The sequence below is a fragment of the Abrus precatorius genome, unplaced genomic scaffold, assembly GCF_003935025.1.
Source record: "Abrus precatorius isolate BTA unplaced genomic scaffold, Abrus_2018 Scaffold11, whole genome shotgun sequence".
Taxonomy (NCBI): Eukaryota; Viridiplantae; Streptophyta; class Magnoliopsida; order Fabales; family Fabaceae; genus Abrus; species Abrus precatorius.
The window spans coordinates 27,612,974-27,638,303 of NW_020874303.1; the positions used below are offsets into that span (position 1 = coordinate 27,612,974).

The 25,330-nt window shown below is 30.4% G+C and overlaps 3 protein-coding genes across 3 annotated transcripts; 2 read left to right on the plus strand and 1 right to left on the minus strand.

Moving 5' to 3' along the window:
- The first annotated feature begins 3,872 nt into the window (after positions 1–3,872).
- On the plus strand, positions 3,873–5,089 carry LOC113856207 (chitinase 2-like). Its single transcript, XM_027487940.1, has one exon. The coding sequence runs from the start codon at positions 4,009–4,011 to the stop codon at positions 4,939–4,941; it is 933 nt and encodes a 310-aa protein (XP_027343741.1). The 5' UTR covers positions 3,873–4,008; the 3' UTR covers positions 4,942–5,089.
- Positions 5,090–8,237: 3,148 nt separating this feature from the next.
- LOC113856245 (ruBisCO-associated protein-like) lies at positions 8,238–9,150 on the minus strand. The gene has a single exon (XM_027487984.1). It carries the CDS (start codon positions 9,096–9,098, stop codon positions 8,298–8,300), a length of 801 nt encoding a protein of 266 aa, XP_027343785.1. The 5' UTR covers positions 9,099–9,150; the 3' UTR covers positions 8,238–8,297.
- Positions 9,151–20,496: 11,346 nt separating this feature from the next.
- Positions 20,497–22,432, plus strand: LOC113856431 (zinc finger protein CONSTANS-LIKE 2-like). The gene is made up of 3 exons (XM_027488247.1): positions 20,497–20,877; positions 21,261–21,434; positions 22,208–22,432. The coding sequence occupies exons 1-3, from the start codon at positions 20,533–20,535 to the stop codon at positions 22,430–22,432; spliced, it is 744 nt and encodes a 247-aa protein (XP_027344048.1). The 5' UTR covers positions 20,497–20,532.
- The last annotated feature ends 2,898 nt before the right edge of the window (positions 22,433–25,330 follow it).

Here is a 25,330-nt window from a genome sequence, read left to right on the forward strand (position 1 = left end):
TCATTAATTTTACTTTTATTTTAATTGGGTAAATTAATTGAATTTGTAAATGATATTAAATGTCTATTGGAACAATCCAACTTGACATTAACTTGGCCGAATGGCCTTGAACGACCTACTTAGCCGGGAAACTTCTCCCAAGTCCAAACGATCATCTACACATTAATGGTACCCTTCCCATTTAAATTAGGAAAACAAGTGATCGGATTATCTTTACATCATCTCTTCGACCTTATCAAGGTTGATTTCGATTTACCTTAACCTGTCTTTGGAAGTTGTGTAAATAGTAGTATGGTCACGAGAAGTTACTATTTTAATGAAAAGCAATGCTATATATTACCAAATGTCACATTACGAAATCATCGCAAAATTAAGGCGCGTTAATTTAACCACATTGCCTCTGAGTGTGTAAACTTGGATATTTTTTATGAGAAGTAAAAAATTATCAATTGTACCATAATTCCATTAACAAGGGCACATCATATCTTTTTGATAAAATTATACTAGCATTACAGAGCGATCGCAGCATAAATTTTAAACACTAGACGTGTAGAGGATGATGGCAGAGAAAGAAAAATGGCTAGCAGTTCGTTCAAAGCAATATACACCCTTTCAATAGATGAAATCAGGTCATGTGAAAAAAGAAGTTATCATAAAACGATTTTGCATTGAATTTAATGATATAATACAATTTTTAATAAAAATTAAAACCGATCGTAAAATTATCTATCTCATTTGTGTTAAAAGTATATGTATTCAATGCAGTATTCACCGCTTCGCTCCTTACAACACGAGTCCATCCTAATCTATTGCCAAAATCATACGAATTATCATTCAATATTTTTACTTGGGACATACTCCATGTCTATTCTTCGTACCCTTCACGTCACTTCTTTTATTTTCTGAACAGATGACCCCCTTCTCTGACATGTACACATGAAGAGGTTCTGATTCCGCTTCAAAATTCTGCTCTCCACCACTTGCCCTCTTCGCAAAGATCAAAAGTGTTACTTTGCTCTCGGAAAGTTCCGCTAATTAAGCACAACCATAATGTCCTGCATCTCTTCTAATTCCGCAAGGTTGTTACGCTTGCAAAAACTTAACCTTTCATCTTTTCCTTGTCTGACTCAATAATTACCATGGCTACGTATATTTTAATTACGAAACTTCGAAAGGTTCTTGTCACATTTATTGGACAAATTTTGCATCTTTATCTTTTTTCTTTTATCAAAATTGTGTTGCGTGTATATAGTAACCATTTAGAAAGGAGACTATATTTCTTCCAATCTTGGTTGTGAATCATTTTTAAAACTCGTCCTTGATCAAGTCTCACTCTTATAAAGTCGGAGCACTCATTTTAAAAAACATATAATTTCTTCTTTGAGAGGACAATAAATGTTTTCCCTATTATTTATGTATGACATGACGAGGCTGGGAATATGACTGTTATTTATGTTACTGCACAAGTAAATTGCAATTGAAGGGGCATGTGGGCTATGATGCCACCGAATAATAAAGCTTGTATAGACACTGCAAGCACAATAAAAAGGCAGATAAATATTTGGTCCGATTTTGCTTTCGAGGAAGTTGAAGTGCGAAGTATGCTTTCCATAGGATGAATATTTAAATCAAATAATGGTCCCCAAATGTAAATTTTAGCAGCACTTCAATGTACTAACAACGGTTTTAACCGATCAGAATATTCATTGAAATAAAATATTTATTCCCATTTATTTTCCTTGTTTATTTCTCGGCTCAAGCCCACGAATGAAATAGTTAATAATATAAGAAACTAAGAAAAATTTTATATTGATTGAAGTATAAATGATTGACGGTAAAGGAGGATACTAACGAGGGCCGGCAGCATTAAATAAAGAAAAATATATATTTAATATATTAAAATTGTTCAATATTACTATTATTATTTTACCTGTATTTAAAAATATTCACATTTATATGTTTATTTAAAAACTGTTTTAATTTTCTCAATTATATCCTTATATCACCTCTCAAGTAATAATGGATTATCTCTCTGATATTAATGAGAAAAAATATAATAAAAAGTTTGAAAATATTTTCAAAAGACAAAGACATTAATTATATTTTTCAATCAATGTATTACTAATTTAAATATATATATATATATATATATATATATAATGTATTGTAAAAAAAGAATATTAAATTTTAAAAAAATTAACTTAGAAAAAATTCAGAGTTAGTACAAACTAAGAATTATAAGAAAGATCACCCATTCCCTTGAAGATTTAGTCGAATATTTACAATATATGTGAAGGACAAAAAAGTTAACTCTAACAACAGTTACTTAAAAAAAAATTCTAAAAAAGTGATAGCCCGTGACTTGGCAGTGTTATTAAAAAAAAAAAAAAAAAAACTATATAATAACATGTCAAAATTAAAACTATAAAATTATGTGCAACAAAAACAATTAAAGGTTAGATAGTCGAATATTTGTTTTTTTTTTTTGTAATCTGAATATTTTAAAGTAAGAAAAACGAGACATATATTTTATAAGATAAAGTATAAAATTATAACCATTGTAAAAAATCATGATTAAAGTTTTAGTAATTTTTTTAATTTATGATCTACATGTGTTTATTTTATCATAATCTTCATTCTATCATTATTTTATATTTTTTGGAGGTACATTCTTGTTTACGTTGGTGGAGATAAAATTAAAATTAACTATTTATTATCTTCTTTGATCAGTTAATTATCACGCACGAAACCAAAAAGAAAAGGAAAAAGAAACTCACACTCACAAATATTATAATTCTGCTTTGGGTTGAACCGCCCCAGAGCCCGCACATGCGGCCCTTTTTATTTCTTGCCTGCAATATCTTTTTTCCCCTTTATTCAATTTGGGCCTTCATTTGGGAATAGTTTGTAAAGAGTGACAGGTTCACCAAAATACAAAAACATACAGTTTTAGTGTTTAGTAAAATCCAAAATCAGATTTTTTATTTAATGTAGAGACTAAAATTAAAAAAATTATAAATGCTAAAATGAAAAATCGTAACTTTTTTAGGTTTGCAAATACATCAATATGACTTTATCTTCCACAAGAATGGTGGTGAGGCATTGCAAATTTGACATATCAATATTCACTCTCAAGTGACTTTATCTTCCAGAAAAAGGTTTCTCATTAAAGTTTAAAACTATTAAGAACTGGTCAATTAAGATTTGAAATGCTGTCTTCGAAGATAATTAAGATTGAGATGTTTTACCTGCAAAGATTACCCTTCTTTCCCTCCCAAGCATAAAAACCAAAATTTCTACTAGCTAAATTTCAATAGGAAAGAGTGTAACGTAACAGATTTTAGGAGGAAGGGGTGATATTTCATTCCAAAATAGAGAATGTTTTTGGGTCAAAAAACACTTTAAAGCTCAATCTTAAGTTAACATAGTCAATGTGATTAGTTGCAATATTAAAATTGTATGATTGCAATATTAATATCAAAAGGTAACCAATAATACTGTTTTATCCATTATTCAAAGGGCATATTGGAATTTGCTTAATTTTTAGGTAAAAGATTTATAAATTTATTTCACTAAAATTTTGATTATAAGCTATTATATAAAATAAATTCATTTACATATAATCACATTTTTACTTCTTGATTGAAAACCCATGAAAATGAAAGTGAAAATCAACTCTGGCAGGCACGTGTGGGTGGTGTGAATTACTTCTAAGACGACAAAATAGTATTCAACACAGGCTATATATAATGATTTGGTTGCCCATGGAAAAGGAAAGGTCAAGTTTGATAGTCAATGGTTGAAAGCTTGATATTTGTAAATAGGGAGTAGAATAAATAAAGCATGGGCATCGAGGAATGGCAGGCAACCAATCATCTCCTTGCATCACCATTCTTACTCCATATCTTCTCTATCTTCAGTATCGTTTTAAGAGTATCTTTGTGCATCACTCAATTACTCTTTATTGTAGCAGTTGTGCTGAATCTAGCTTTTTAAAGTGAATTCACAATGAAAATTTCCACACTTGAGCATTGTTTTGCCATTTTAATCCTAAACGCTTCTTTCTTCTTTCTCCTTGCATCAACCCAAGTTGGAGTAGCTGCCTCAAACTCAAACTTATTTCGAGAATACATTGGAGCTGAGTTCAAAGGTGTCAAATTTTCGGATGTGCCCGTTAACCCAAATGTTAATTTCCACTTCATTTTGTCCTTTGCTATTGACTACGACACTTCAACTTCTCCTTCTCCTACCAATGGAAAATTTAACATCTTTTGGGACACCAAAAATCTTAGCCCTTCTCAAGTTTCTTCCATCAAGCGAAACCATTCAAATGTTCAGGTAGCCCTTAGTCTAGGAGGAGACACTGTGGGAAGTATATTTGCTTACTTTGATCCATCTTCAGTTGATTCATGGGTTTCCAACGCGGTTTCTTCACTCACCAAAATAATCAAGGAGTACAATTTAGATGGAATTGACATTGACTATGAGCATTTCAAGGCAGATCCAGACACTTTTGCTAAGAGCATTGGATTGCTAATCAAAACCCTCAAAAGCAGCAGGGTCATCACTTTTGCTTCTATTGCTCCTTTTGATGATGATCAAGTTCAGAGTCACTACATGGCTTTGTGGAAGAATTATGGGCACCTCATAGATTATGTCAATTTTCAATTTTATGCGTATGACAAAGGTACTACCGTGTCTCAATTTATCAATTACTTCAATAAACAAAGCTCAAATTATAATGGTGGGAAAGTCTTAGTAAGTTTCATTAGTGATGAGAATGGTGGATTGATCCCTGATAATGGGTTCTTCAATGCATGTCGTACGCTCCAGACTAAGCAGAAACTTTATGGTATCTTTGTGTGGTCAGCTGATGACTCCAAGGCAAATGGTTTCCGCTATGAGAAGCAATCACAAGCCCTTTTGGCTACTCCCAATTAAATTTTAAGTCTGTATATTTAAGATCAATTTTAATATTTTAGTGCATGCCTTTAATGGTTGTTATATTCAATATGTGTAAGCAAATTGTGTACTCTTGATATTCAATATTGGAATTACATTTGACTTTATCATTTTGCCAATAAACAGTAATTTTTCGGCATGTTATTCTTTAGAAGATTCACAACTGGCTCTTTTTTTTGGACTATTCCTATGTCACTCAGAACTCCCCTTGCATTACGAAAAGTTTATATAAATTTATAAATATATTTTACAACTTTTTATACTGTAGCATCTAGGTAGAGGACAGATATTAGATGAAATTTATTATATTTTTGTCATTAAGTTTCAAATAAAATAATGACACTAAATATTTCTTTAACATTAAACACTTTCAATTAATATTATATTGTAAACTTTTAAATAAATGTCCACGCGTGACTGTTTAGTTTAAAAATATGTTGACGTAAAAAACTTGATATGTCCCTAAATAAATAGTTGATTTATGATTAGACGAAACTAGATTTTCAAATTTGGTAAATATGATCTTTAATTATTTACCTTTTAGTTATTTTTCCTTGGCACTCATCGGTTATCAGCACCGACAAGAACCAATGCATTATTTGAGTAAGATCATTGATAAAAGGCATCCAGGGTATATTTAATTTTGGGACGCAACCCCATTTATCTTCAAAGGGGCAAGGTTGGGCCTATTCTTAGAGTAAGCAGTGCGTGCCAGTTGTGAGGATCTATTTCCTTTATAGAACTCACCCCCAATGATTTTCTATAATATGTGCTTTTCTATAATAATTTTAAAAAATCAGCAATGAAAAGAAAGGCTGGCTTTATCGTTGGTCAAATGGGAAGAGGACATGTCACGGACATACAGAACCTCACTAACAGATCAACAGTCAAAGATTTTAAATTATATTATATTATATTTTATTTTTTTCTCTTTTCTATTGCATTATAAATCATATCTTTTTTTCTTGTTTTTTTTCGTATTTCCATCCAATTCATGTGTACGGCTGGGAAATTGGGAATGTCATTCTCTTGAGATTTTGCCACCGTTGGCAATAGCTCGAGAGACACCTTCATTTCTACGATTGATGACTTCATTCTATATAATCTTCACATTATATATATATATATATATATATATATATATATATATATATATATATATATATATTGCCATGATAATCTTCACATTATTGGATAGATAATTTAGTTCATTCTCGATTTGGGCTGTACGACCCATAGACAGCTGGATTTGGGCTCGAATCCAACATCTACTCGTAATTTTAATTGGAAATATTATATTTGCAAGTTTAGCTCTTCTTCAATTGGCCAAAAAGTAAAAAGCTCTTTTCTTCACCAATCACCATTGTCTAAATGCAGTTAGTTTAAATGTTGGAAATTAATATTATAGATAGTCATGCATAACCTTTGGAGATTAGTCGAGAATGCCATGCCTGTTCCTACAACCTTCAATTATAGTCTCGGATTTATATTCCCTACTAAGTTGTACTCCCATGTTGCAACCAATGGGAAGATATTAACCATATTTTTCTATAATTTGATAAAATTTGTTGATTTGACTCCCATTGCGAGGATTACAGACTGAGAGTACGTTTGCTTCTCTTTTTTAAATAGGAAAATAAACATACTATGAATCTTTAAACCAAAATTCTTTTCCAAATTGGATGAAAACTCTGTTCAATACGCAATTATGGTTGGAAGAAAATGCAGCAAAACATTGATTTTTTTATTCTTTTTTCAAAACTAGCTCCATTTTGTAGTAGCGAAGGGAAGGCTCTTGGTCAGCAATAATACCCAGAATTTGACTACGTTTGGACATCTAAACCGTAATGTGAGAAGAAATAGTTGAGTATCCAACGGTAAATAGAATGAAATTATAGTTTTATTATTTAATTGTTTTTAAGATGGAAAATATTTTTCTATGTCTTAAATTAAATAGATAAAAGAAAATATATTAAAGAAAATAAAATAAAATGTATCTTATTTTATTTAAATAATTTAAATTATGAAATTAAATATTATTTTATTTTATTTTGTTATTTTCAATTATTGTAAATAATCATTAATTTTTTTTAGATGTGATGATAAATTTATTACTAAAAATTTTTTATATATAAAAAATTCAAACTCAAAACTTTATTTAAAAGATATCGAATCACTTGTTACTCAGATCAACCTCCATTAATAATCATTAATTAATTTTATTGTACAAGTTAATCTCGCTAATATAAAAATATAACAATATAACTTAATTCATATTAATTTAAATCTTTAAAATTACAATGAGTAGAGTGAGAATAGGTCAAAAAATGTATTATAAATTTATTATTTAATCAACATTTTAATATTGTTGTTATTATATTTTTTATAAGAAACAAAAAACTAAATTATCATGACTAAGAAAAGTAATTAAGTCAGTTATGTTTTTTATAAATATAAATTTTATTTTAAGAATACTCATGATATTAAATAGTTTAATTAGTAATTTATATATTTAATAATATTAATAAAAAAAAGTATAAATTTTTTTTAACAATTAATGCATTTTTAGTCTATCATTTGTTTCTTATATTAAGAACAATAAAAATATTTTATTTTATTTCTTATAAAAAGGATCGGAGATAGTATTATTTTGCTGTTGATCCCTCAATTATACTTTAAAAAAAAATTTAAATATACTTTAAAATAAATCTAAATTAAGCAAGCATGCATACCCTATCAATATCTTTTTAAGACAAATTTGCATGTTTTGCTGATCTTTTTAACATTATTAGTCTTTAAACCCTACCCCACGTTATTATATACAAAATGTTTTTAACAATTAAAGTGATTGCTTCGTTACAAAGGATTGAAATCACTAATTTCACTTCCCGTATGCTGTTTTATTCGTCCAATTAAAAACTAATACGCAATTAAAAAGTAAGTTTACTGCTATCTGTTGATTATTAATTGAAATTATTAAATTCCCCGCTATTGTGTAAAGGATCGAAGAAACAACAACAGAGGAACAAATTGACCAGCATATTTTATTACCACCCACGAGCCATACTTAAATGACGATAATATTTTGTGTTAGAGAAATGATATTTACACGCCAGATATTTTCAATAATTTACACACAAGATAAGAAGAAGAAAAAGAAACATAAATGTGGGATAAAATAAATAACGTGCCAATGAGATTGAAGAAAACTATATATATAGAAGTTATCATAGAAGTATATTATATATATGAATGGCATTATTCTTTATTTTTTATATATATAGTAGTGGAGTACTTCAGCATGACTGCGTCAATATTTTGGCATGATGTGTCATTCATTCCTTAGGGGGAGCTTCAGCATAGTAATTATGGTAATGAATGGAAACACCAACACCTCTTTTCTTCTTGAGAATGTCCATGCCACCCAGAAAGAACACAATGGGTGACAACGTAGCCCAGTCCTCGTTCTCCGCACTGTATCCAACAAACAATTTCCTTCTTGGATAATCATTCTTCACTAGTTCACTGTACCGTTCCACCAAGTTATTGGGTTCGAACACAGAAGTAACCTCATTTTGGAACTGGTAATCCACCCAATCAATGAAGAACGAGAAACCCCTGTACAAGCACGAGTAAAAGTCTTTGTTGAGAGAAAAAGATGGAGAAATGGAAGCTTCTCTCACCACCCCACTTTCCTTAAGGTTCTTTATAAGGTTCCCAACGCACTCTACGAAGTCACTGGGTGAGGCATCGATTTGTTCGTACAACACGTCGATGCCATCAACTTGAAGATTGTAGTCTTCGCTTTTTATGATTTTGGTGAGCGATTTGGTGGCATTGGCGATCCATGAATTGTTGTCTTGGGGTTTGAAGGGAAATTGGGTGCTCCGGTTTCCAATGCTCACGAACACTTTGACTTTTACGTCGGGATGTTCCTCCTTGAACCGTATGATTGATTCGGGTGTTACTTTGGTTTGATCCCACGTGGGTAGGAACACCCCGTTTGTGGGATCATGGTTCTCGTCGTAGTCTGTCGCGAAAGTTAGAGCAATTTGGTATTCCTTCAGAAATTTGCTCGACACGAACACTTGTTCGAATGAGTCATCGAATGTGTATTGGCGAAAGATTGATACCATTGTGTTTGTGAGAAGAATTAACAATGGTTTTGGGTGGAATTGCAATTTGGGTTTTGGTTATTCTGTGAGATATTGGCTAGCCCAAGAGGCCATTATATAGTTGGAAGATATTTGAGTTGGGAGAGCAAGAACATGTCCTCTTTTAAGGTTTAAAAAGAATAGAATTGACATGTATTTACATTACTTTTTCTAACATTTATTTTTTACTTTTTTTTTTATCACATCATTAATCATTTTTATTTTTCTCTTCCTTTCATACACTTTACACCCAAAAAGTAAATAACAACAAATAATTTTCCAAAACTAGAAGGCAAGCTTTAGAGTTTACGTCAGATCATATCCTTGTTCGAGCAGCAACGTTATGCTACTGTTTCACCCACTTCCTATATTGGCTAAGTAAATTTTTTTTATTTCCTCCTCATTGGCTACATTTGGATGTGGTCCGAGATTTCCGAAAGCTACTTTCGCTTGCTCTGATGAGTATTTAAATACGAAACACTGATAGAATATCTGTGAAGAATTTCCAATATTTCTAATGAAATTTTTAATATTTTGGATTTCATTATTATTATTAGTTGGGAAAATTAGTTTAATTATCTTTTTCGATTGTTAAATTTGAGAAAATTTTGCATTCAGAATGCAAAATATTAATGTTGAGGGCTTGGGTGATGATGACATAGAACTCCACGCGGCTGATCATTGTGGTCTATTATGTAGACAATATTGGAATACCTACTAAAATACCAAAGAGATAGAAGTGTAGACAAAAAATCGAGTGTGGTTAAAAATAAAGCCTATGGTTTAATTATTGAGTTTTATGGCTCTAGAACCTAAAATGATTATTCAAATGCATGCATTTAAGTTATGCACAATAGGAAACTACCTGTTTTAGTAAATTTTATGCCCAACACGCTAGTTATTTTCCTTTTTCTTCTCCCAAACACCCCTTCGTCCCCCAAAATTGGAATGTTACCCTTTTAATTTGGTGGTTTTGTACCACGTCCGTCAAGTAGTGCATTAATGTTAATCAAACTAAAAGTGGCATAAGGTAATAATTTTGAATAAACATTTACATCTAATGAATTCATTAGTTTATACAATGAAACGTCCTACGAATCGAATAGTTGGTTGTAAAATAACGAAGATCTCATTTTAAAAAAAATATATTGTTAGGTTCTACATCTAAATTCAACTGACACCATTAGTAGGTATTACTCTCATTTTTTTCCGGTTGTTCAAAGTTATACATACATAAAATAGTTGTATTTTCTTAATATGTCGTTTATATTTCTTATTTATTACTCTAATATTCTCTATACTATTACGTAAGTTTCTCTCTTTCCTAACGTGTATAATGATTAAATAAAAAATATGAAAAGAAAAAATATGAAAAGAGTATTCACCCTAACGTCATTATTTATGACAGCATTTCATTTCTTCAGATTCAGTTCTGAAGCTCTATCCAATATATATATATATACATAGTGCGGAAGTAGTGTTAATACAAAGTTTGGGTCACTGTCATAATAGTTTTTTTTTTTTTTTTGAAGGAGGTGAGTCATGTGACAATGAAATAAGTAAATAAATTTGATTAACTTATGTTGGAAGTTGTTTGGAATAATAATGCTTTGAAATCACACATTTCTAATATTGCAGTTCCATAAGTTTATTTTAAAATAGGGTTTAAATAATATTTTGTTATATACTTATCCCACGTTTGTAATTTAATTTTTATATATAAAAAATTGTAAAATTAGTTTATATATTATATTTATTTTTATTTAGTCTGTACCATTAAATTTAAACTAAACAACGTTAATTTCTGTTATCCTTTTTGCCTTCTGTTTCAACTCTCTTTGCGTCGTCGTCGCTGTCTTAAATTTACCATTCTTAATAGGGCATCAAGTGCAAATGTTAAGCATGGAAGGTTTTATGTGTATGATTCTTAAGAAAAATTTGGATCTTGACCCAAAAAAATCCTTCAACATGGCCTTATGGAGTTGTTGATGGCACATGTTCGCCAAGTCTCTTTGAATAATATAAGAAGTGTGCAGTCGAAGCATAAGTGATGATGTAGAAGGAGTTGGAGGAGAAGGTGAAGACGGGATAGGGACTAACATCATTCATGATATGGATTAAATAAAAAAATAAACGTATATATAAGTAATGATTTACACAATTTTTTACATGTGTAAAACTGACTTACAAATATGAATTAAGTATAAAAACTAAAATACTATTTAAACTTTAAAATAATATTAGCTACGCATAAGTTTTTTGCGAAGCATATTTTAAGACAACTTGGCATATGAGTTGATTTTTAATAATAAAAAGAATTGCAAAAAAATTATTTTAGTAGTTATTGAAGTTTAAAAATCAAATCCAAAAAATAAAATAAGAAAAGTTATATCACGCACTTTTTTTTATTTATATAAAGCTTAAGCAAGCATGCCATAATTTATCGAACAGAACAAATCTCCTTTTTGGTCTAAAAATAATAATAATAAATTTTTTGTTAAAAAATTATAAAAATAATCTTTGACTTTTATTTTTGGACCAGATCATTGACTAAGTTTTTTTGTTTTTGTCAACAAAGAGTTTAAAAGTGCACAACTGGCTTGGACGATGAAAAGAATGGGCTTCTTGACCGATGAAGAGACATTTTTATGTGTTCCTGACCCAAGAAGAGGCTTTTCATTTTCATTTTAAAATTTTTGTCAAGTGAACCTTTTCTGGAGCTGGGCCATATTTGGAACACAATATATTCGCCCTTTCTATTCCTTTCTGCAAAAAATATTCTACTGGGTCTCTTTTCTGCACCAATTTCACGTTTCCATATCTTAACGAGTTGTTTCCGTTGGACAAAAAAAACTAACCAGTTGTTTCTGTAGTAATGTTGACCGAAAGCAAAAAAAGAGAGAGAAAACGAACTAAGGACAAAAACATTAAAATTAAGAAAGAGAAAATGAACTAACATAACATAAAACATTTATGAAGACTCGCCACTGTGCTAAGGTAAGGTTGCTGTTTACGGTTGGGATTTGGCCACGTGTATATTGGATTTCTTTTTGTTGACATATGTAAGGTGTTTTTAGTCGCTGGGAAACGTATAGATGTTACTGATTGAAGTTTGATTTCGATCGATTTTTAACTAAAAATTTATCTGATTTAATCATAATAAATTGTGGTTTAGTTTGGATACAATATTAAATCTGATTCAATACTCTTGATTGGATTAGTTATTGTTTTTGCTTTGCTTTTTTTCCCCCAAAAATACGAGTTAAATAAAACATCAAACACATAACAAAAGTAATAAAAATTTATTTAAAGTATTAACATCTCATCATAAGTCACGGTATAGTCCATCTTATAAATCACTGATAAAAGCAATGTTAAGTTTCCTTAAAATACAAATACATATTCACAACATAAAATTAATACAAGTAAAAATTCGACTTCTTTTACAAATTTAAGCATGTCGCTTCATCTAAACTCATTATTTGATATAAAACTTATATCTACAAAGTACAGGAGATTAAAATAAATCAATCTAACTAAATTAATACACTTATAAAAAAAATTAATAATATTGGCTTGGTTAGATAATAATAAACTGTCATTCTGTTTTTTTAAAAATTTAGTCTATTTTATCTTTTAAATTAATATTTTGTTTTTAAAATTAGTTAATTAATTTTATTTATTGCAGAGAGTGATGGCACTACAAATTGAATAACTACCGTAATCAATTATTGAAAATTTGATAAATTATCACATTCATTAATTTTACATTGAAAATAATGTGAGACTCTTTTCTATTGTTAATTTTGTTTGAAAAATATTTTTTATTGGGACAAACAATAAAACAAACGTGCATATAATTTTAAAAATGAGAGACTGAAAAAAATAATATTGTAATTTTATAAACACATACTTATAAAAATACAATGGATATACTAGTTATATACGTGCATATAAGTTTGATTAGTATTGAATACAACTAATTTTAAAACTCTATCTAGAATATGGTTCTATCTATAAAAAATAATTATTTGTTTTTAATTTATTCAAATTTTAGTTCATTTGATTTTCAGTTTTTTTTCCCTTTTCATTTTATACTTATTATTGGCAAACGCAATTTATGTTTGATTGAATCCATTTATTTAACACTTTTAGTATATTTGATGTCGTGGCAGGAAGCCCGTGAAGCTATCAAAAGCCCAAATCCATCTTCAAATGAAACTGAGATTCCCCCGTCTCCACGCATAGTCACATTTGCTGGCCACCGCACAAGTGCATTGAAAAAGTTAGTGAGGTCTTCTCCTACACATATCAACATCAAATGATAGGACCAAGCGATTGAAATATGATAATTGCTACTAAAGACGATAAATTTTGAATCCCATAATAGCTTGTTGAATCAATTAGTATTAATAGATTTTATAAATTGCCGGACATAGGATAAGACCAATAAATATTAGTCTCAAATTTCATAGCAACACCAATTAGCAATATGCAACAACGTGTTGCTATAAAATGTGCTTGTCATTGTGAATTAGCATCCAAGCATTACCTTCCAGCCATGGCCCTTTTGACTCAACATTCCACATTGGTGTTTTATGATTGATTAATTCAAGTCTAACTATCTTTCAGATAATTAAACTTATGAGTTGACCTCCCCACATACATAGTTTTTAATCACCAAAGAGCCTGTGTATTTGGGTAGGTTCAGGTCCTCTTTTATAGTTTAGAAGAATGAGCATTTAAATGTGAGAAGGTCCCATGAGAAACGTTTTAGACTCAACTTTTCTCCTTGTATGCTAGAGAAATGTTTGTTATAAATTAATTTTGTGTAACGTAAAAAGGAGAAAATAGAAAATAAAATGTACATGTAATAAAATGAATAATGTGATAGAAAGAGAAAAAAGAATTACAAGAAAAATATTGTATGAATAAGATAACTCTAATAAGTAGTCAACCTTCCACCAATTTGTAGAGTTTGGGATATAACAAATACCGACCTAGTTGAATGTTTCCAACCGAGAATGACCATTAAAGTGGGGCTTGGAGTTCAATGGGGCCTAGAGTTGAAGCTCAAGTGAGGTCCAATATGAAATGACACATCAGCATTTAGACACAGAGGCTATCCAAATAATTCATTGTTTCTGATAAATTGTGGTACGAAGAAAATGTATCCCATTAAAGTTAATTAACATGACAAGTTAGAAAGTGATAGCAGCGGATATGACTTGCTAAATGTAATTATTTGTATCCATTCCCCCATTTTCTTCAACCCATCACATTCTATCTCTATTAACTCTCTCTCACATGCATTCATCTCCGTAATTGGAGAAGACATTGAAGTAAACCTCTTAAGGGTGGCAATTGAATCTATCTTTGTTATACAAAGACGCATTAAGAACGAAAAGGTGAAAATGTATTCCTATAAGGACTAGGCACATGGAAAAGTGAGCTTAGTTTAAACTTTAAAACATTTGCCTTATTATCTTAAAATTTTGTGAATTTTATGTGTTACTCCGTGGAGGGTGTCCGACGGTATGGGTGTTATTCTTCCTGTCTTCCTTATCAGCAAAAATATTAGTGTTGTTCCAGAAAAGATCCTTTTTTTTCTTCTGTCTTATTGAATTCTCATTTTAGTTCTTTTTTTTCTTTTCAAAGTTTTTTTTTATTTCTATTAAAAATTCATTTTTTTAATATGCAATATAAATTTTAAACATAGTTCTTGATGAAAAATATTTAACCAATGCAAATAAACGCCTAAATCTTTATCAAAGATATGAAAATGATGAGAGTGATAATTATATATTACCATTTTCAGAGAAGTCTTTTGTAAACACATTAGTAATGGTATCAAGGGATTACTATATATATTTTTTTTTCATTAGTTTATTTATAATTAAACATCATACGCAATCTACATCAGAAGCTTCTGACATAAAAACATGCACACAGTACTGTGGCTAAAAAGTCAAAAGGAGCGAGTGAAAGAAGTGGAGAAACTGTTTGTAGTGTTTAGAAGAGCCCACAAACCTCTACAAAGGGCCTTGTTGGGCCATAGAGAGATTCATTGTTACTGTTCATTTAGAAGAGTTAGCCCCACTCCATTTTCTCCCGTGTTCAATATGAAACAGCGTATTATTAGAGAGTAGGATATAGACATGCATTAGTATTACCTAGCTAGTAGCTACCAAAAGTTGGATTGGCCGGTGCCCCAAGATTCTTCTCTTTTCTTTCACATTTTCAAGTGAGTGTTAACGGCTTGTCATAAGAACGCAACTCTTGATTAAGTTATTAGAAGGAGAAATATGCGCAATTTGTGTACAGAATCACTGGTTTTGCAATTTTAATTATGGCTGCAATGTCTAGAATTGTTGGCATTGTTTGTCAAAAATAAAATTGAAAATTAAAAAAACACTGGTAAATGATTCGCTAGTATGAAACAGGAATTTGACCTTTTGATGTAACATGTAGTTGAAAAGTCAACTGACCTAAAGGTTTTAAACACAGTTTTTTGTAACGCTGTACGAGTCAAAGAAATGTTGACTATGCTATTTTTTGAACGAAAACTATAAAATTACGATTGTAGTATATATATATATATATATATATATATATATATATATATATATATATATATATATATATATATATATATATATGCATAAATGCAGGTAGTTAATAGTCTTGTGAATAAATTAGTGTCCTAAAGGCACGGTTTAACGGATTAATTTTTTTACTAAAAACATTTATTAATAACATTTTAAGATAAAAACTTTCTTTAAGAACATTGATTATAACATTTGTTATAAATAAATTTTTATAGCAAAATTCATACTTATCTAAATCAGATTTTATGTATGATAGAATTATTGTGATCAAGTGGTTTAATGTATGAGAGAATTATTGTGACTATAGTCTGTCAATAATAATAATAAGTAATTATTGTGGCCTCTCATCAAAGATAAACAATTGTATGGAAGTAATTGCAGCTAAGTACAATGGTTTATGGTCATGAAAACATTTTCCCTGATGACCTTCTTTTGATGAAGTAGTTTCTAGCTAGGTCAGCTTAAATATATTTCAATTTATTTAACAGCCAAGCTAATCAAAATCAAGTTATTGGTGTCAAAGTTAAAAATATTACAATGATATATTTTGCAATATATTCAAAGTTATTGATATATTTAGCATTTGAACATACTCTTTGTATACTTATTTCAATTTTACTAACAATTATCTCAAAAATAATAGTTAAGGAATGAAAATGATTAATATTTGATACTATCAATTATTTATAATTGCAATTTTCAATAACATTAAAAGCAAATTATTAGCCATAACAAGATCACTTCTATTAAATTATTTCCATCAAGTACTTTCCAGTTTTTTATAAATATTTGCTTAAAAATATCCAATCAAATCCTGCTTCAACTATTTTGCTCTAATGCTATTATTATGGTTGACTTATCTAAATGCAGATCTTGAAGCACAAAGACGGGCATACAAGATAAATCAGCAACTAAGACATTACTAATGGCGGGTCTATTCAATTTCCAGTATGAAAAAAGAACCACAAGCATGTTAATTTTAGATAAGCATATGAAATGAGTTAAATGTGCTAGCCCAGGTTGTCAATTTCAAGTGTTGCATGTGCTCTACGGAAGTGACCAAGAGGAAAATAATTATGCGAATACAGAACGTGTGGGGACTAAAAAGTGGTGACAAAGATGTATCAAAGTTAGTGTAACATGGATGGAACCCAAGAAATGCAATCAGTTTCTCCTCTTAATGCGTAATCTGATCATTGTTTAGGAACCACCCCTCCAAATTCTCGTTTGCCATTTGTTTCATTTTGGTTCGACCTGTTATTGACCAACCCATTTTATACATATATTTCACGCTCAGTTGTTTTAGTTTCTTTTGGTAACAATCAGTTCTTGCAATTGCACGTATATTCACGTCTAGGGGCAATTGGTTTTCTCTTGTTTTCCTTTTTTTCAACAAAATTATTAATTTTTTTATGTGATATAGATAATAGATTATGGTATTGGACCTACCTTAGATGTCTGCCCATTTATGTTCTCAATTGAGTTTATTTAAAAAATATTTAATTTCCTCATGCTAATCATAAGAAGTTATCGGTCTAACATCTAACTATGATCACCCTACCCTAAGTTATGCAAACTCTTGCTGAGACTAACTTCAGAGTAGACCTTATGATACATGAAATTATTTTTAGAAATAGTAAGAGTACGTTTCATGAACATTTCAACGTTAGTAGTGTAAAAGTGTGGCTTTAAATGGTAAATGGTTACTTCTTCTACACATGGTTTTGAAAATCCTTTGGTGTGATAAGTGGATGAGTGTAGGTACCTGCAAAAAGCACGTTCAAGTTAATGGGTATAGTGAGAAAGATCGTTGTGACAAAGTCGATGTGTACCAAAGAGCTGTCCTTTTTTTGAGATCATCATCACTCTGTCTCTATTTTTGCAGTGCTAGACAATTCCCACTAATGAGTGAGTGTATGTGTAACAGCCACTTAATTAAATGTAACATTAATTCTACCTATTCGTATGGAGTAGTATTAACTTACTATAATTATTTAATACTATCATCGTTTTAAAAAAAAAACTATTTCACTTTATTTATAACAATACTTATTTAAGATTAGTAGCAAAAATAATTGATTACAATGGTTGAAATTTAGATTTATTAATACAATTATAAAACATTTAACTAAGAATGAGACTTTGGTCCTTAGCAATAATTACAAATTATTGAACACCTATAATATTGAGCATTTTAATTATGATTAAGATTATAATTAAGACATTATTGTTTAATTAATACAACCCACCTTCAATTTTCTCCATTTCAAAAATTATGAAAATTTTTAACAAATTGTCACACACAATTAATAGATTGATTAAATTTTTTTTGATACTTTTGGTCCTCATTACAATTACAAAGAGCATTTTTAGCAGTGAAATTTTTTTGAGATAAGACTCTGACAACAAATACATCATTTGTTTCTTGCAAATAAGTTAGATGTTTATATTAAATTTAAAAATATTTCTAATTTTCAATGCAGTAAATTATTTATAAAATTGACTTTAAGAAGGATTGTCAAAGTTCAATTTTTTCAAATAACTACTCTACTTCTTCTTGTTTTTAATCTACATTTTATATAAATATTAATAGCTATGAATCTTTTAACTATCAATGAATTTCGTTACGATGATTTTGCTAATATATTTTAAATTTTCATTTTATGCATTGTCTTTCAGCAAAAAAAAATTAAAAATGCTAGCTTTGCTTTGTATCAATCGATCTATTCATCCATCAAATCCTTATGAGTTAGTATTATTTTATACTTTAAATTAAATTAACAATAAATAATTTTTATTTTTTTAGTATACAAACATACTCACTTTTAGAAGCCTTGTCGTTTAATTCCAATGCCAGTAAAATAAGCTTTGGGTAGCAGTAATTAATCCTAGCTAGGTTTAAAAATACCACATCAACATTTATTCAACAACTTTGCTATAAATAGTTTAAGAAAAGTAATTATAACTCATATTTTCGTACTATGGGAACAAATAATGTATCAAGGGCATGTATGATAAATAAGCATTTGCTTCGTCAACGAGTGCTACGGGTAGGTAATAGATAGTTAAGAAGTAAGATTTTAAACGGCCCTTCTCATTTTGAAAACAACATGTTCCAATATAGTTGTCTAAAGCATTAGACCAGCAAGATATTTATAGTGCTATTTAAATTCTAATGATGATTCTGATGAAAATAATGACATTCCGAGTTGAAATCCTAACTCCTAATTCTAATTAATCTTCCCTAACAACCTAAACTAGGGAGGTTTTGCCTCAGCCTAATTAATTATGAGTAAGAATCTAATTAAATTATCTAGAGCTTGGTTGCTGTGTATTGATACTGTATATCACCACTATATCTGTCTCCATGTGAATGTCACAGTGAAGGGATGTCGAAAATTACAGCAAGTGGTAGGGTCAGATGCTAGTTGGGTACGATTTTATAACCTTTCGGGAGAGGCAATATGTCACACCAATAGCAAAAGGACCACGCAAGAAAGTGCTACTTCTTCAACTTTCTTCCTCCTTTGACCATTGTGTGAGACTGGGGAGCTCAGTCAGCTTCGAAATCTGAATTTATTTTCTAAAAAAATCTGTTTTTATTGTCATATTTTAATTTCTAAAAGCATTGCTTATTTTCTAATAAATTTTTTGAGTCGTGTGAGCATTCAGAAAGCACTAGTATTTTTCTTGGCCAGATGATGAAGGTGATTTGGGCTCCATTTTTAAGGATTAATGGAAATATTAAAGCGCTGTTTTAAGTGGCATCATCCAAATTAAGAGTTGAACGTATGGCTAAACCAAATGGAGACATAAGATCTGTCTCATGTCCAAGTGGAAATTCTTTCTTCAAAACATCCTTCAAAGTAGTTTGTGAGTTTGTATGTGAAGTGACTTCAGAATTTTATACTGACATCAATCTTTTATGGGATGTCAGCTCCCAGCTCCATTTCTTTGTCTCGTTGACCTCCCTGCTACTTGCTCGTAGTCATAAAAAGCAAAACTCAAGAATGTATCTTTTATATTTATTAAAAAATTATTTTTAATTTCTTAGATAGTACTCTTAAGGTATTAATTAATATTTTTCTTGTTATTTTTTTTTTGTTGAGCAAGCGAAATAATTAAAATTTACACGTATAAGGCAAAATATGCGAAGAACAACCTGTTGTAATGAAACAAATGATTTATTATAAAATTAAAATAACTGTGTGTGTGGATATTTAGATATATATATTTTTATTGAATGAAACATTCAAAGCTCGTGGTTTTTTCCCCCTAAAATCCCGCTATTGATTCATTTCAATTCGTGAACGATGTCTTTTACACCTCTAACTCTTTTAAAAATAGAATATTATTTGGTAAAATTCATTTAAAAATGTTAGAAAATTATTAAAATTTGCACATTTACTTTAATGGAGGAATTATCTTTTGAACGAATTTTAAGGGGGATCAAATAAATTGGAGGGGACTATATTTGTAGGTTTTACCCAATGCCATCACCAAACTCCAACCCCTAATATCACTCTTCCAAGTTGAAAACACAGGTCAACGCACTCCTACTTCAATCAAACGATTACGTCATCATCCGCGTCATTCACAGCTCGAGTCCAATCCCTTTTATCATTTTTAATTTTTCAGAATAAGAATATTTAATTTTTTGGGCATTTTAGGAGCTCTTGCCACGTGTCTCATAATTCATAAATGTTTAAATGCTTGGCATTGGGAGTGTGTCTTCTATCTTCATTCTTTCAATCTCACTCATTCCCGTTACCAACTGCTTCCATTTCATAATTTTGATCCACACCGCCATGTATGCACCCTCCAACACCGGATCAACCCTCCCCTCTCCTTCCCCTCTAATGCACCACAGCTTCCCTGAACTCACCGAGTTTGAGACTCTCTCCCAACTCAACAACTCGGAGACGAGTTACTACTACAACAGCCATAGTTGTGGCAGTGGTTATAGCAGCTATGGTGGGTCACCCATTTCTCTGGCGAGTCCCACTTTGATGCAGAGAAGTGTTAGCAGCCATTCCCTCCAATTCCATCATCACAATAGTGGCACCCACCACCCCTTCACTGCTCTATTCGCTGAGCTCCTTGACTCCGACGACGCCCCCGTCAGAAGAACTTCCAGTACTGGTGATCTGCAGGTACCTATACGTACCTATCTACGTATATACTCATTTTTCTACTCTTCTTCTTTAGTCCATCATCACCTGCTTCTCATCCCCATGCTATCTACTCTACACCCTTTCCAAATTATTGTTACTGTAAGCTTTGTTTATGAATAGTCAAATGTCGCGAGACACTTTTTATATTAACTACTAAAGAAATTAAATTTTTTTGTTGGTATAATAATTTCTAATTGAATGAAAGTGTAATGAAATTTTACATTATCAATGTATATAAATTACATTCTTTAACTGATAAATAAGAGATTGTGAAGAAAAGCACGTTAAAGAATATGTTTTTGACAAAGATACTAATTAATTACCATTTTCCTTTGTTTTAATAACGGGCAATGTTTGTACAGGGGGTTAATGGAATGCAACAGAATCATCACTTGGATAGTCCATTGTCAAGCGAGAGCAGTATGATCATCGAAGGGATGAGCAGAGCCTGTAGATATAGTCCGGAGGAGAAGAAGGTCAGAATTGAGAGATACAGAAGCAAGAGGAACCAGAGGAACTTCAACAAGAAAATTAAGGTTCATCTTCATATACGCGCCTGCATTATTTATATTATATTTAGTTCAATTTTTAGACAAATACTCACTTAAAAAAAAAAAAAACTTTTTAAAGCTGTTAAAAATAAATCACACATTCACTTTTAGTAGCTACCTATGTTTACTCTTGTGAATAAGGTCCCGTGCTACACTAAATAAACCTTTATAGAGTGGAATATACATGCCATTAAAATAGGAAAATATAGATTACCTTTTGCATTAGGAGACTTCCTCGGATGAATTTAAAAGAACCACAAATTTACAAATATAATGGACGACACAGTGTGAAGAGTAAATCTACTGTTAGGACACCTTTTTGAAAATCGCTTCATGATCTATGTTAAAGATAAAATCATGTCCAAGGTTGAATTTAGTGTTAAGAGATACAGTAAAAAGATAATCTATTGGTCAAAATCCTGATTTTGAAAAGAAGTGAAACATTTTCAATATAATAGGGCAAGAATTTGCTCTCGATACACTGCTTGATAGACCTCCGCTGACCATACAAAAGATTAAACATTACAATAATTGTAATTTTAGGTGTATACTTTTTATGCTCAGAATTTTAAGTATGAAAATATTCACATAGATTTTGTCTTATTTTCTTCAAAGGCTACTAGTAAATAGTAATCTTAATGTTGGAGAACAGGATCAATCAGACTTGTTATTAATCACACACCCTTTATTCTACTCTCTAATCGATAGTTATGAAAAATTATGGTAAAAATATGAACTTATTTTCTTCTGGGAATCAGTATGCATGCAGGAAGACATTGGCAGACAGCAGGCCACGCATTAGAGGACGGTTTGCGAGAAATGATGAAACAGAGAAGAACACTACAATTCAGTGGAGCCAAATTGGTGGTGGAGAGGAAGAGGATGAGGAAGATGAGAATTGGGTCAGTGTCTTAGATTCCATAGTTGCTGCTAATCTTGTTCAGGAGTCTCAAGGCAGTTCCTCTTATGGTTTATTATATTAGAATAATTGCATGTTTGATAACCTAGTTTTTTTCTTTTTTCTTTTTCAAAGTATTGTAATGCGCTTTAATTAGTTTAGATAATAGTAGTAATGTAAATATAGTTATTTAAGTCATCTGTGCAATTTTTAGAATTTAATCTAGGGTGATGTTTTTGAGTGCCCTCTATGTTCTTATAGGATTCAGCAGCAATGTATTATTGGATAAAAAATTTGGCAATAGTTGTACTTGTGGTTAAAGTCTCCCTGATGTGTTTATAGCTAGATGTCATATTCTTTTGTTGAAGCACTTGCGAGAAAAATATAAAATAGACAGTGACCATCACTTTTTGGGGGGATGTACCTACTGTAAATTTGGGACAGGACAACAATGAAGTGCTCCGAATTTGTTTTCAAGTTCAACAAATTAAGGCTTTTCTGAGTTTATTTTCACACAATTTTCCTACACCACCCTACTTTATATATATGTGTGTAGAGAGAGAGCACCAAAAAGTGGGCGTGAATGGAGTATAAGAAAGTTAAATGTAGGGTAAAAACTACTTATCATATTTTTATCTTTTTGTTTTGCTGAATATGTATCTTATAAAATAATATTACATAGTTGGCTTCTCAACAATTGTTTGCCCATACGCAAAAACGTACAGGAGAGTGGCCCTGTCAACTTTTTCTTGCGGTCGAGGATATTGGGAGGTTCAAATGCAATTATGAAGATAGAACGTTGTTGGAGTGTTAATGCTCTGAAAAGGACTGAAGAGTCAGAGAGTAAAGAAGGTTGGAAGCTGAACAATACATAAGCAAAGATCCTTTGAACTTTGAAGGTTTTGAGCTTTGAATAGTGCACTTTGCTGAAGCAGCCAGAATCAATTCCACGTGACATGCTTATTTGAGCTCGAAGACATAACACATCAATAAGAAACAAAAAAATACAACTTTAATTTAACATCAAACGTATTGTAATTTAATTTATTAATTTGAGAATATGCAGATCCTTGTTTAAAACAACTTTATTCAGGATTAACAAAGCCAGCAAGAGTCGCAACAATCACAAGAGGGCCATTCAATTCGAAGTCACCTTATGTATATGGATGCAAAAAAACCACCTCACGAATTCAATATAGTTTAAATATACTTTTATTTCATTATGTAAATATATCAACTTTATATTTAAAATCGCTTATTTTAAAATAATTTGCTTAATTTTAAAAAAATACAAAAATAAACAATTATTTTAAAAAATAAATTAAGATTTGCACTATTGTACCTTTCTAAACTTTTGTACTATAACATTATTATGTGTTCATATACAATTAATCTTAATATATATTACAATAGTATATGAAAATAATTTTGCGGTTTAAAAATCTTGTAGTCAATCTTTCATGATTCTTTTAACATATAATTATATGGTTAATCCAAAATCTTTTTACAGTATTTGCAAAATATTTACTAAAATCATGTAGGAAAATATTATTCGCACACCAATTGAAATGACATTTTACAAGTAGAACAATTAGACTTGCACGCATTATATACATTTAGACATACATTGTCTCATATTTGTACAGAGATTTTGTTATATGATTACAGTTGGTCCCTTTCGTTTCTGATGCACATGGATTTTGATTCTGTCACTTATGTCTGCTATTAATTAATTAGCTGATATGCATATATGCACTAAAAAAAATGCTTACCAACGTCACTTCCAAAGCTTACAAAATACTGTATATTAATGTGCAGAAAATCTCCTGAATGGGGGCCAATTTGCCCCAAGTTATATATAATCCATATAAATATAGTGTAACGCGTATCCCTGCCCCATTCTTGCTATGTCTTTTGAGAAGGACTATAGTTTACAGCGCACAAAGCATAAAACTCGAGTAAATCATTAAATCATAGATAGTAAATTGTAAATTTCGTAATAATCTAAAATAAGTAAGAGGGTTTATTTATATAGTATGTTAGGCTATAAATTTTATTAAAATAAATTTAATAAAACTTATGTTCAATCTAAAAAAATACTTTTACAAGTTTAAATAAATTCTAAATAAGTTAATAAAAATATCCTATTGTATTTATAGACTCATCCATAAGAAAGCATAAAAAAAGTAACTTATGCTTCATTCCACGCATTGACTAAACAAAATGTTTTAATTCCAAGCCAATCAGTCCAATCTTTTTGACAAATTTAAGTTTCAGGCATGTTCTAGCATGCAAAGCAAGCAACCTCCCATTTTTATATTGCTTACATTTTATAGTTTGCTTTCTTTTAGAATAATTAATTTATACTCAAATTGGCTACGTTTTCTACTTTTTACTAATCATTACTTAGGGGGTTGTAGATATTACCTGAACAAGTTGTGAAATTGAGGGTTGGTTGAAGAGATATATATATATATATATTGTCAATGCTCTATCTAAATCTGATGAGGTTATGAATTCGTGTTCCTTTCAAAGCTAAAGGCTACAGCTTCTAAGGTAACATCCAATGGTGGGGAGGACGGCCCTATTCATCTTTGTCGGCCGGCGGTGTGTTAGCCACTAGGTTAATGGGCAGCTTTTAATATCCAAAAATGATAACAAAATTAAAATGTAAAGTGAAACCCAATTATTGTTACTCTTTAATTATTTTTGTTTCGTGCTTATTTTGATTTTGATTTTTCGGTGTATGTTATGCTCCCCTCAAAGCGTTTAAAATAAACAAATCTTCACTTGTTGCTAATTTTGATATGAATCTCGTCATAGTTTTGAGGTTCAACTTCTTAATCAATAATTACCCACAAGGAGTTAGCCTATCCCAGTAGCAAAACTTGAATACTAATGCTATTTAATTTCTACAAAGCATTACAAATTCACTAATACCAGTGTTACATATAACAAAAATATTACAGAATTGAATGCTTTA